This window comes from Amblyraja radiata, chromosome 9 (assembly GCF_010909765.2).
Source record: "Amblyraja radiata isolate CabotCenter1 chromosome 9, sAmbRad1.1.pri, whole genome shotgun sequence".
Taxonomy (NCBI): Eukaryota; Metazoa; Chordata; class Chondrichthyes; order Rajiformes; family Rajidae; genus Amblyraja; species Amblyraja radiata.
The window spans coordinates 58,100,128-58,113,485 of NC_045964.1; the positions used below are offsets into that span (position 1 = coordinate 58,100,128).

Genomic DNA, 13,358 nt, shown 5'->3' on the forward strand with positions numbered 1-13,358 from the left:
ATAGCTGGGGTCCCAGCACTGAGCCTTGCGGTACCCCACTAGTCACTGCCTGCCATTGTGAAAAGGACCCGTTTACTCCTACTCTTTGCTTCCTGTCTGCCAGCCAGTTCTCTATCCACATCAATACTGAACCCCCAATACCGTGTGCTTTAAGTTTGTATACTAATCTCTTATGTGGGACCTTGTCGAAAGCCTTCTGATAGTCCAGATATAACACATCCACTGGTTCTCCCTTATCCACTCTACTAGTTACATCCTCGAAAAATTCTATAAGATTCGTCAGACATGATTTACCTTTCATAAATCCATGCTGACTTTGTCCAATGATTTCACCACTTTCCAAATGTGCTGCTATCCCATCTTTAATAACTGACTCTAGCAGTTTCCCCACTACTGATGTTTGACTAACTGGTCTGTAATTCCCCGTTTTCTCTCTCCCTCCCTTTTGAAAAAGTGGGGTTACATTAGCTACCCTCCAATCCTCTGGAACTACTCCAGAATCTAAAGAGTTTTGAAAAATTATCACTAATGCATCCACTATTTCTGCGGCTACTTCCTTAAGTACTCTGAGATGCAGCCTATCTGGCCCTGGGGATTTATCGGCCTTTAATCCATTCAATTTACCTAACACCACTTCCCTGCTAACCTGGATTTCACTCAGTTCCTCCATCTCATTTGACCCCCGGTCCCCTGTTATTTCCGGCAGATTATTTATGTCTTCCTTAGTGAAGACAGAACCAAAGTAGTTATTCAATTGGCCTGCCATGTCTTTGTTCCCCATGATCAATTCACCTGTTTCTGACTGCAAGGGACCTACATTTGATGCTGGTTTACACCGAAGATGGACACAAAATTATGGAGTAACTCAGCACGACAGCCAGCATCTCTGGAGAAAAAGTCTGAAGAAGGGTTCCGACCCAGAAATGTCACCCATTCCTTTTCTCCAGAGTTGCTGCCTGACCCGCTGAGTTACTCCAGCATTTTGCGTCTATCCCCTCTACTTTATGTCTGGTGGCCCTATTTGTATGCTGAGGGCCCTGTTGGTGATAAAGGATTTGGACCTGTAGCTCTCAGTCGTAATTCTCATACCTGCTGATCTGTTCCTGGAACTGTTTTGTTCGGGAGGAATGTTTAAGAAAGAATTGCAGATGCTGGAAAAATCGAAGGTAGGCAAAAAATGCTGGAGAAACTCAGCGGGTGAGGCAGCATCTATGGCCCATCGACTCTACTCCGCCATTCAATCATGGCTGATCTATCTCTCCTTCCTCACCCCATTCTCCTGCCTTCTCCCCATAACCTCTGACACCAGTACTAATCAAGAATCTATCTATCCCTGCCTTAAAAATATCCACTGACTGCCTCCTGTGGCAATTAATCCCACAGATTCACCACCCTCGTCGGCGGTTTCCTCCCACACTCCAAAGACGCACATGTATCTAGGTTAAATGGCTTGGTACGAATGTAAATTGTCCCCGGTGTGTGTAGGATAGTGTTAATGGGCGGGGGATGGCTGGCCGGCGAGGACCCGGTGGGCCGAAGGGCCTGTTTCTGTGCTGTGTCTCTAAACTATACAAAACCCTCTCCGACGCCTGCACGTGCTTCCTGTAATGGGGCGAGCAGAACGCACGCTGTGATGACTGCTGACCTTATTCCTGTTGATCATTACTGACGGCTTGTTCCCATGTTACTGACAGCCACATGTATATTGCCATTGGTGTTGTTCCCGTAGCCGGGGGATGTGTGATTATAACTGATGGCCTTGTCCTGCTGCCTGTCATTTGCTGGCTCAGTTTAATACCTTTGCCAATACTCTTCCCTGCATCACTTGATTGTACTTTGATCATATTCCGAATAACTGTCACTCTTATTCTCTCTATCTGCTGATCGTATTTCTCTAGTTTAGTTTAGAGACACAATCGCGGAATGCAGGCCCTTCGGCCGACCGAATCCGCGCCGACCAGCGATCCTCGCACATTAACGCTATCCTACACACACTAGGGTCACTTTGCTTCTTCCCGCCCCCCCCCCCACTCTACATCAGTCTGAAGAAGGGTTTTGGCCCGAAACGTTGCCTATTTCCTTCGCTCAATAGATGCTGCCACACCCACTGAGTTTCTCCCGCACTTTTGTTTACCTTCGATTTTCCAGCATCTGCAGTTCCTTCTTGAATAGGGTCAATTTTACATTTTTTTAATACCAAGCCAATTAACTGACAAACCCGTACGTCTTTGGAGTGTGGGAGGAAACTGAAGATCTCGGAGAAAACCCATGCGGTCATGGGGAGAACGTATAAAATCCGACCAGACAACACCTGTAGCCAGGATGGAACCCGGGTCTCTGGCGCTGTGAGGCAGCGACTCTCCGCTGCGCCACCGTGCCACCACTTGTCTCTCCATGTGTTCAGTTTCATCTTACCCCTATCCTCCTATATCGCTGTGGCTTTGCCCGCAAGGAATTGCAGTTGTAGATGTAACCCAGTCTGAAGCGCTATAACGCTGAGAATAATATTCTGCACTCTGTATCAATCATGGCTGTTGCTCTACCTATTGTACTTGAGTTGGACTTGATTGTATTTATGTTTAGTATTATTTGATTAAAGGGCCCGTCCCACTGTACGAGCTAATTCAAGAGTTCTCCCGAGTTTCCCCTGATTTGAACTCGGAGAATTACGGTAATGGCCGCTCGTCGGTACTCGGGGCTCTCGTGGACATTTTTCAACATGTTGAAAAATCTTCACGAGTCTTCACGAGCTTACCACGTTTCCCGAGTACCTGCCGTTAGCGTTACGAGCCGCTAAGAGACGTCCCGAGCTCCGACGTACCCGCTACGTACATTCTACGTGCTTACCACGAGTTAGATTTTTTTTTAAACTCGTGAGAGCTCTTGAATTACCTCGTACAGTGGGACAGCCCCTTTAATTGGGAAGCATCAAGTCAAACTCAAAAGCTATTAGATAGACCAAAGTGTGTACAAAGTGGTGCAATATAGTTCTCAGCATTGTAGAGCATCAGTTCCACAGACAAAGTCCAATGTCCGCAATGGGGTAGAGGTGAATCGGACAGTACCCTAGCTTATGGAAGGTCCGTTCAGAAGCCTGATAACAGAGGGGAAGAAGCTGTTCCTGAGTCTGGTGGTGCGTGCTTTCAAGCTTCTGTACCTTCTGCTGGACGGGAGCGGGGAGAAGAAGGAATGACCGGGATGGGACAAGCATTTAAGAAAGAACTGCAGATGCTGGAAAAATCGAAGGTAGACAAAAAATGCTGGAGAAACTCTGCGGGTGAGGCAGCATCCGTGGAGAGAAGGAATGGGCGACGTTTCGGATCGAAACCCTTCTTCAGACAAGTGTTTGATTATGTGGGCACTGAAGTGTAGATGAAGTCGATGCTGGGGAGTATGGTCTGTGTGATTGACTGGGCTACATCCACAACTTTCTGCAGTTTCTTGCGGCCTTGGGCGGAGCTGTTCCCAAACCAAGCTGTGATGCAACCATGATAGCATGCTTTACATGGTGCATCTGTCGAAGTGTGTAAGAGTCATCAGCAACTTGAAATAACCACCAGGGGCGCCGGGGAGATGGCAGCCCTGCCGGCAGCCTGTTTGTTTTTGTTATTTTTAGCGTTTGTTAAAAGTTTGTTTTAATGTACTTCTGTTTGTTTTATGTGATGGGGAGGGGGGAGGGGGGAGGGGATCGGGGGAAACTTTTTTTCAAGTTCCTACCTTCCCGGAGATGCGATCAATTCTTGGATCGCATTCTCCGGGCTCTGCGGCCTAATATCGCTGGAGCTGGAAGCCTCCTCGGACGGTCGTGCGCCCTACCGCGGGGCGTGGACTTAACATCGGAGCGGATATCTTGCCTGGGATCGCTCACACCGCGGCCTGCGGACTTACCATCTAGGGCTCGCAGTCTCGGAAGAGGCTAGTCGGGAGCTCCAACGCCGCAGAATGTTCGACCAGCCCCGCCGCGACATTTGATCGCCCGGCACGCTCGATCTGTTGCTTTTAATTGTATGACTGACCTGGCCAGTGAAATTCCTCGTATGTTGCAAAACATACTTGGCGAATAAAATCAGATTCTGAATTTCGAAGCATGTCATCCATGGAGCACTTTGGGAAAGGGGAACGATTAATGACCATCTTCAGGGATGTACATCTTTGTCGCAGATCTTTATGTGTGTACACAGCTGTTGTTTTGCAGACGCCAAGTCCCTCAGTGAAGGTGCTCAAAAATATATTTTGCTCTCCATGTTGATTTATTTATTACAAAATTCTTTGTAAGCCTGAAGAAGGGTTCCCGACCTGATGCATCACCTATCCATGTTCTCCAGAGATGCTGCTTGACCCACTGAGTTACAACGGCACTTTGGGTCTGTCATAGTAAACCAGCATAGAGTCATAGAATCTTATGGCTTGCATCTTATGGTTGAGTATAGGAGCAAAGAGGTCCGTCTACAGTTGTACAGGGCCCTAGTGAGACCGCACCTGGAGTATTGTGTGCAGTTTTGGTCCCCTAAATTGAGGAAGGGCATTCTTGCTATTGAGGGAATGCAGCGTAGGTTCACCAGGTTAATTCCCGGGATGGAGGGACTGTCATATGCTGAGAGAATGGAGCGGCTGGGCTTGTACACTCTGGAGTTTAGAAGGATGAGAGGAGATCTTATTGAAACATATAAGATTATTAAGGGTTTGGACACACTAAAGGCCGGAAACATGTTCCCGATGTTGGGGGAGTTCAGAACCAGGGGCCACAGTTTAAGAATAAGGGTCAAGCCATTTAGAAGGAGAGACGAGGAAACACTTTTTCTCACAGAGAGGTTGTGAATCTGTGGAATTCTCTGCCTCAGAGGGCGGTGGAGGCAGGTTCTCTGGATACTTTCAAGAGAGAGCTAGATAGGGCTCTTAAAGATAGCGGAGTCAGGGGATACGGGGAGAAGGCAGGAACGGGGTACTGATTGGGGATGATCAGCCATGATCACATTGAATGACGGTGCTGGCTCGAATGGCTGAATGGCCTACTCCTACACCTATTGTCTATTGTCCCATTCCTCTTAAGGGCCTGTCCCACTTAGGCGATTTTTTAGGCGACTGCCGGCGACTGTCATAGTCGTAGCAGGTCGCCGAAAAACCGGAGACTGGACCCCCCCTACGACAATGTCTGCGACAACCTCTACAACAACCTACCACCTAGTTGACGTCCAGCTACGGCAAGCTACCGATAACTGGCGACCCATTAGGAGATCCACCTACGACCACACCTACGACAACCTACGACCCTGTCGGCGACAACCGAAGACAATTCAGTCACCGGTACCTGTCACCGGTTGACGCAGGTAGTCGCCAGTGGAATTCACCAAAGTTAGCACCCGGCGACAACCAACGTCACCTGGCGACAACCTGCGACAGCACCTACGTCAGGAGAAGTCAAGCTACGCTCATTGGCTTCAAGCCAATGTCGCCCAAAAATGTGAGCATGTTGAACATCCAGCGGCGACCAGAAAGACGCTACAATTCTTTGGGCGACTGAAGAGATTACTCATGACCATACAGGTGACACCCCGGCGACCATGTGGCGCCAGCCTGTAGTCGCCTAAAAAATAGCCTGTGGGACAGGCCCTTTACAATATGGAAACAGGCCAGTCGTCACCGTTTTAGAGAGATAAGGAACAGCAGATGCTGGTTTACAATGAAAGACACGGAGTGCTGGAGTAACTCAGCGGGTCAGACAGTGTCTCTGGAGAACATGGATAGATGACATCTCAAGTCTGAAGAATGGTCCCGATCAGAAATTTCACCTATCCACTTTCTCCGAGGATGCTGCCTGACCCGCTGAGTTACTCCAGCACTTTGTGTCTTTTTTGTAATCCAGCATGGAGTCATAAAATCTTACAGGGTGGAAACAGGTCTTTCGGCCCAACTTGCCCACACCAGCCAACATGTCCCATCTACACTTGTCCCACCTGCCTGCATATCCCTCTAAACCTGTCCTATCCATGTACCTGCCTTAAACGATGCGATAGTCCCTGCCTCCTCCGGCAGCTCGTTCCATACACCTACCGCCCTTTGCGTGAAAAATCTACCTCCCCGATCCCTTTATGCCTCCAAACTCCTCGTGCCTGCCTGCGTCTGTGAGCGTGATCAGTGGTGTGGCTGAGCGGAGCTGTTCAGTATGCTGCGAGCTGAGGAGAGGTAGACTGGGGCTCATTAAGCTGCAGACAGTGTTGTCTCGAACGGTTTCAGCGTACAGAGACAGGACAGTGGCCCGCAGAGCTTAGGCAGCTAGCGCTCCCTGGCACATTCACTGATTGATCTTAATCCTTACCACAGGCTGTCTCACCTCCACCAGAGCTCAGGCCGTCTGCCAGAAGAGACTAATCAGAGTCTGGGCTTAAAACCACAAAGGGAGAAGGAAGATGTCGTTTTTTTTTTTAACAAACCAGTCACAGCCTTAAGGGTTTCTAATTGTGTGGTGGAACTATGCCAATGCATTTGCAACACAGTATGTAAACAAGCCGTTTGGCCCATCGAGTCAAGGTTAATTCCCGGGATGGCGGGACTGTCACATACTGAGAGAATGGAGCAGCTGGGCTTGTACACTCTGGAGGTTAGAAGGATGAGAGGGAATCTCATTGAAACATATAAGATTGTTAAGGGTTTGGACACGCTAGAGGCAGGAAACATGTTCCCGATGTTGGGGGAGTCCAGAACCAGGGGCCACCGTTTACGAATAAGGAGTAAGCCATTTAGAACGGAGATGAGGAAACACTTTTTCTCACAGAGAGTGGTGAGTCTGTGGAATTCTCTGCCTCAGAGGGCGGTGGAGGCAGGTTCTCTGGATACTTTCAAGAGAGAGCTAGATAGGGCTCTTAAAAATAGCGGAGTCGGGGGATATGGGGAGAAGGCAGGAACGGGGTACTGATTGGGATGATCAGCCATGATCACATTGAATGGCGGTGCTGGCTCGAATGGCCAACTCCTGCACCTATTGTCTATTGTCTATTGAGCCCGCTGCGGCCAGCGATCACCCCGTCCACTGGACTGTTGTGTAATCCCGCCAGTAAATGCTCCACGGTTGACCGCAGTCACTGCTGGATGAGTTGAATGTGGAAACAAGGAAACTGCAGATGCCGGCTTGCAAACAACAAAACACAAAGTGCTGGAGTAACTCAGCGGGTCATGCGCCATCTCTGAAGAACATGGAGAGAATCTGAGGAAGGGTCCCAACCCGGAACGTCACCTGTCCGCGTCTTCCGGAGATGCCGCCCGACTCACCCGAGTTACTCCCGCACTTTGAGACGTACAGCACAGAAACAGGCCCAAGAGTAACACAATGGGTCAGGCAGCATCACTGGAGAACATCCAGAGCTTCTTCCCAGCAGTTATCAGGCAACTGAAGCATCCTATCGCTAACTAAAGAGCAGTCCTGACCACCCATCTACCTCATTGGAGACACTCGGACTATCTTTAATCTGACTTTACTGGACTTTAGACAATAGACAATAGATGCAGGAGTAGGCCATACGGCCCTGCGAGCCAGCACCGCCATTCAATGTGATCATGACTGATCATCCCCAATAAGTACCCCCCCCCTGTTCCTGCCTTCTCCCCATATCCCCTGACTCCACTATCTTTAAGAGCCCTATCTCTCTCTTGAAAGTATCCAGACAACCGGCATCCACCACCCTCTGAGACAGAGAATTCCACAGACTCACAACTCTCTGTGTGAAAAAGTGTTTCCTCGTCTCCGTTCTAAATGGCTTACCCCTTATTCTTAAACTGTGGCCCCTGGTTCTGGTCTCCCCCAACATCGGGAACCTGTTTCCTGCTTCTAGCGTGTCCAAACCCTTAACAATCTTATGTTCCGTCTCAATGAGATATCCTCTCATCCTTCTAAACTCCAGAGTGTACAAGCCCAACCGCTCCATTCTCTCAGCATATGACAGTCCTGCCATCCCGGGAATTAACCTTGTAAATCTACGCTGCAGTCCCTCGATAGCAAGAATGTCCTTCCTCAAATTAGGTGACCAAAAACTGCACACAATACTCCAGGTGTTGTCTCACTAGGGCTCTGTACAACTGCAGGAGGGCCTCTTTGCTCCTATACTTACACTAAACGTTTAGTTACTTGAGCTTTATCCTGTATCTGTACACTGTGGACGGATCATGTATGGTCTTTGTACTGACTGGATAGCACGCAAAGACAAAGCTTTTCACTGTACCTCGGTACACGTGACATTAAACCAAATTAAACTGAAGCCGTCACTAAAGCTCGGACCATCCTGGACATTGCGTTGCGGATCCAGACTAACAACCAGTGTTTGGTGTCCACAGCCGATTGTAGTTTCAGAGATACAGTGCGGAAACCGCTCACCGAGTCCGCGCCGACCAGCAATCCCCGTGCACTAACACCATCCCGCGCTCCAGGGGCTATTTGCCATTTTACCGAAGCCAATTCACCGATAAACCTGCACGTCTTTGGAGAGTGGGAGGAAACCAGAGCACCCGGAGGAAACCCACACGGTCACGGGGAGAAGGTGCAAACACCACGCAGACAGCAGCCGTGGTCAGGATCGCTCTGCACCAATCTATAAAAGCCCTGTCCCGTGGTACAAGTTCATTCCAAGAGTTCTCCCGAGTTTGAAAAAAATCAAACTCGTGGTAAGCACGGAGAATGAACGTAGCGGGTATGTCGGAGCTCGGGAACGTCTCTGAGTGCTAACAGCAGGTACTCGGGAAGACTCGCTAACGGCAGGTAAGCACGGGAAGACTCGTGAAGATTTTTCAACATGTTGAAAAATGTCCACAAGAGCCCCGAGTACCGACGAGTGGCCATTACCGTAAATCTCCGAGTTCGAATCAGGGCAAACTCGGGAGAACTCTTGGAATGAACTGGTACCGTGGGACAGGGGTTTAAGCTGACCAAGAGAAGGAAGGAAGGAAGGAAGGAAGGAGTGAGTGAGTGAGTGGCATTGAGACATTCCCTGCCGTGCGTGACTGATTCCAGGGGCAGGAATTATTTCATTCCTGTGTCCTCCACAACGCTCTTGCCACTGATGTCATCCTGCACATCCTCTGGCCCAGTTTGAGAGCCGGTACCGAGCACGGGGCGAGCTTGTGTATCGCACCGTTTATACTGACGGCAAATTCATCTGACCTAAACTTCCCAGTCGGTGTTGCCGAGACGTACACAAGCAAGCGGTCAGCGCAATGTAATATTTATGAGTTACTGAGTGAAAACACCTGGACCCACCGTCTAATTGGAAAAACAGCCTTTAATTTATGATAATAAATGACTTCTGTCTCATGTCATTTACAGGCACAAAGGCACAAATTAATTAAGCGGCTCAAATATTTCAACGCAAAAGCTTTGTCCCTCTCCTTGGTCTCTCTGTCTGTACCTCTGACACTCTCTCCCTCTCTCCCTTAATCTCTCTCGCTCTTTCCCTCCCTCCCTCTCCCCCTCCCTCTCTACTCTCTCTTCTATATCCCCCCTCTCTACCCCCCTATCTCCCCATGTGTCTCTCTTCTCTCTTCCTCTGTCCCCCCCTCTCTCTGTCCTCTCTTCCTCTCCCTCTCTTCCTCTCTCCCCCTCACTCTCTCCCTCCTCTCTCTCCCCCTTTCCTCTCTTTCTCGTCTCTCTCCTCTCTTCCTCTATCCCCCCCTCTATCTCCCCCCTCTCTCTCTCCCTCTCCCTCTCCTCTGTTCCTCCCCCCCCTCTCTCTCTCTCTCTCTCTCTCTCCCTCTCTCTCTCTCTCTCTCCCTCTCTCTCTCTCTCTCTCTCTCCCTCTCTCAATCTACTCCCTCTCCCTCTCACCTCTCCTCTCCTCTCCCTCTCCTCTCCCTCTCCCTCTCACCTCTCTCCTCTCACCTCTCCCCCCTCCTATCCCCCTCCTCTTTTTCCTCTCTCCCCCTCTTTTCCTCTCTCTCTCTCTCTCCTCTTTTCCTCTCTCATCCCCTCTCTCTCTCTCTCTCTCTCATCCCCTCTGCCTCTCACGCTCTGACTCTCAGTCTCAGCCTCGGTCAGTTTAGCTGTTTACGCCTTGCGTGCCTCATTTGAAGTCACGCTGGCATCTAGATCAGACGATTGTCCATTCAATCAACTCTCCGGGGTTGTGACTGGATAATCATGGCAAGAGGTCATGAGGCACAACCAGAGGCGGTCACCTTCCCGATTACCCGTTCAACCATTTACCCTGCTCAAGCTGAGGGTAGAGACAATACACTGTTGTTTATGGCGAGGTCTCTTGGTATAGCATAGTGGTGCAGCGGGTAGAGCTGCTGCCTCACAGCGCCAGAGACCCGGGTTCGATCCTGACCTCAGGTGCTGTCTGTACGGAGTTTGCAGGTTCTCCCTGTGACCACGCGGGTTTCCTCCTACACTCCAAAGACGTGCGGGTTTGCAGATCAATTGGCTTTGCAAAACAAAAATTGGAATTTGTCCCTAAGATGGACACAAAAAGCTGGAGTAACTCAGTGGGACAGGGCAGCAACTCTGGAGAGAAGGAATGGGTGACGTTTCAGGTCGAGACCCTTCTTCAGACTGGTTAGGGATAAGGGAAACAAGAGATATAGACAATGAAAGACAATAGACAATAGGTACAGGAGGAGGCCATTCGGCCCTTCGAGCCAGCACCGTCATTCAATGTGATCATGGCTGATCATCCCCAATCAGTACCCCGTTCCTGCCCTCCCCATTTCCCCTGACTCCGCTACTTTTAAGAGCCATATCCTGCTCTCTCTTGAACGCATCCAGAGAATCTGCCTCCACTGCCCTCTGAGGCAGAGAATTCCACAGACCTACAACTCTCTGTGAAAAAAAGTGTTTCCTCGTCTCTGTTCTAAATGGCTCACCCCTTATTCTTAAACTGTGGCCCCTGGTTCTGGACTCCCCCAACATCGGGAACATGTTTCCTGCCTCTAGCGTGTCCAAGCCCTTAACAATCTTATATGTTTAAATGAGATACCCTCTTATCCTTCTAAACTCCAGAGTGTACAAGCCCAGCTGCTCCATTCTCTCTGCATATGACAGTCCCGGGAATTAACCTTGTGAACCTACGCTGCACTCCCTCAATAGCGAGAATGTCCTTCCTCAAATTAGGGGACCAAAACTGCACACAATACTCCAGGTGTGGTCTCACTAGGGCTCTGTACAACTGCAGAAGGATCTCTTTGCTATATTCGATTCCTCTTGTTATAAAGGCCAACATGCCATTTGCTTTCTTCACTGCCTGCTGTACCATTGTTAGTGGTTTGTTGGGTGCAAACGAGAAACTGGTGCGACTTGGGTGGGGGAGGGATAGAGAGAGAGGGGGAATGCCGGGGCTACCTGAAGTTAGAGAAGTGTGTAGTATGTAGGATAGTGCTAGTGCACTGGGTGATTGCTGCTCAGTGTGGTCTCTGCTTCCACACTGTATCTCTAATGTCTCATTAAAATCTTCCAAATCCTCAGCACCTGTTGCTTCTCACTCAACTTTTTAATGGTTCGATGTTTCTTTATAGTCCCATGTACAAAGGTACAGTGAAATGCTTGTTCTGCATGTTATCCGTCACATTATACCATTCATTAGTAGGATGGATCGCCTTTAAAAGATATTGATGACACAACTGGTGCTTTAATAAACCTTCAGATAAGTTATCATTATGTCTGAATCTGAGCTAATCAATAAATTCTGCAAATGAGAATTTCTGAACCAACATATTGCTGGATGACGGATGTGGTTAAGCTGGAAAGAGTTCAGAGATATGCAAGGATGTTGCCAGGACTCCAGGACTACAGCAAGATGTTAGGGAGACTGCATACTGCATAAATACGTGGTACTCCACCTGCAACTGCTCGGACAGGAAGGCTCTGCAGAGGGTAGTGAGGGGAGCAGAGAGGATCATTGGCGTCTCCCTACCCTCGGTACAAGAACTGTTCCAGAGCCGCTGTCTGAAAAAAGCTCAGAGAATTGCTACGGACAAACTGCACCCCCTCCACATACACCTGGATCTCCTGCCATCAGGCAAGAGATATCGCAGCATCAAAGCCTGGACTACAAGACTGCTAAACAGCTTCCTGCCACAGGCTGTGAGGCTGCTAAACAGTCACTGTACTCACAGTCACCTGATTCTGCGGCTTGGCACTGGCCACTTTAATAACTAAGGGGAGAAGGCAGGAACGGGGTACTGATTAGAAACATAAAAAATAGATGCAGGAGGAGGCCATTTGGCCCTTCGAGCCAGCACCGCCATTCAATGTGATCATGGCTGATCATCCCCAATCAGTATCCCGTTCCTGCCTTCTCCCCATATCCCCTGACTCCGCTATTTTTAAGAGCCCTATCTAGCTCTCTCTTGAAAGCATCCAGAGAACCTGCCTCCACCCCCTTTGAGGCAGAGAATTCCACAGACTCACCACTCTCTGTGAGAAAAGGTGCTTCCTCGTCTCCGTTCTAAATGGCTTACCCCTTATTCTTAAACTGTGGCCCCTGTTTCTGGACTCCCCCAACATCGGGAACATGTTTCCTGCCTCTAGCGTGTCCAAGCCCTGGTCGGACAGGTTTAGAAAGATATGGGCCAAATGCAGGCAGGTGGGACTAATGAAGATGGGGCATGTTGGTTGGTGTGGGCAAGTTGAGTTGAAAGGCCTGTTTCCATGCTGTGTGCCTCTGTGGCTCGAAGTGACAGGTGGATCCTGGTTAAGGAGGGGTTCAAGGCAGGTACAATAACAATATTTAAAAAGACACTTGGACAGGTAAATGGATAGGAAATGTTTAAGGGGATATGGGCCAAACGCAGGCAAACGGGACAAGATGGGCCGAAGGGCCTGTTTCTGTGCTCTATCACTCTCTACAGGGCCTGTCCCACTTGGGTATCATTTGCGCGTCACGTTGATGGCGCGCAAAGATTTGTACGTCCCAAAATCCTGGAGCGCCGCGCTAGACCGTGCATCACTGCCTACGTCACCATGCACCATGCGCGCGTAATGTGCACCATGCGCGCATCACGTGCGTGGCACGACGCGTAAATGATGTCGCGTAGATTACGCGCAAATGGCACCCAAATGGGACAGGCTCTTTGCCTTTCTTACTATCATTGCTTCTTTGTTTCATTTCACCACAAATGTTGTCTTTACTCCTCTTCTCCAGTTGGGAGAGGCCGAGCAGTTTGCCAAAATGGTGACAGCGATCAACGACAAGCCGGAGTTTCGCGCCAAAGGCTTCTTAGCCCTCGGCGTAACGTACAGCCTGCAGGCCACTGATGGTAAGGGGCATCGATCGTCACGACCAACCAACCTGGCGTCACGGTGCACGCCACGTCGCACACTCTCGCTCGTTTCACACTCCATCCCGTGGAACTGAGCGTTTCCTGCTCCAACCCCTTCT

General features: G+C 49.6%; 1 protein-coding gene across 1 annotated transcript in view; it reads left to right on the top strand.

Annotated features, from left to right (window-relative positions):
• ttc7b (tetratricopeptide repeat domain 7B) overlaps window positions 1-13,358 on the top strand; it is a 300,474-nt gene that overhangs the window by 138,904 nt on the left and 148,212 nt on the right. The window contains exon 12 of the mRNA XM_033027545.1: window positions 13,122-13,236. Within this exon, the coding sequence (XP_032883436.1) occupies window positions 13,122-13,236 (115 nt within the window). The remainder of the gene's footprint in view (window positions 1-13,121; window positions 13,237-13,358) is intronic.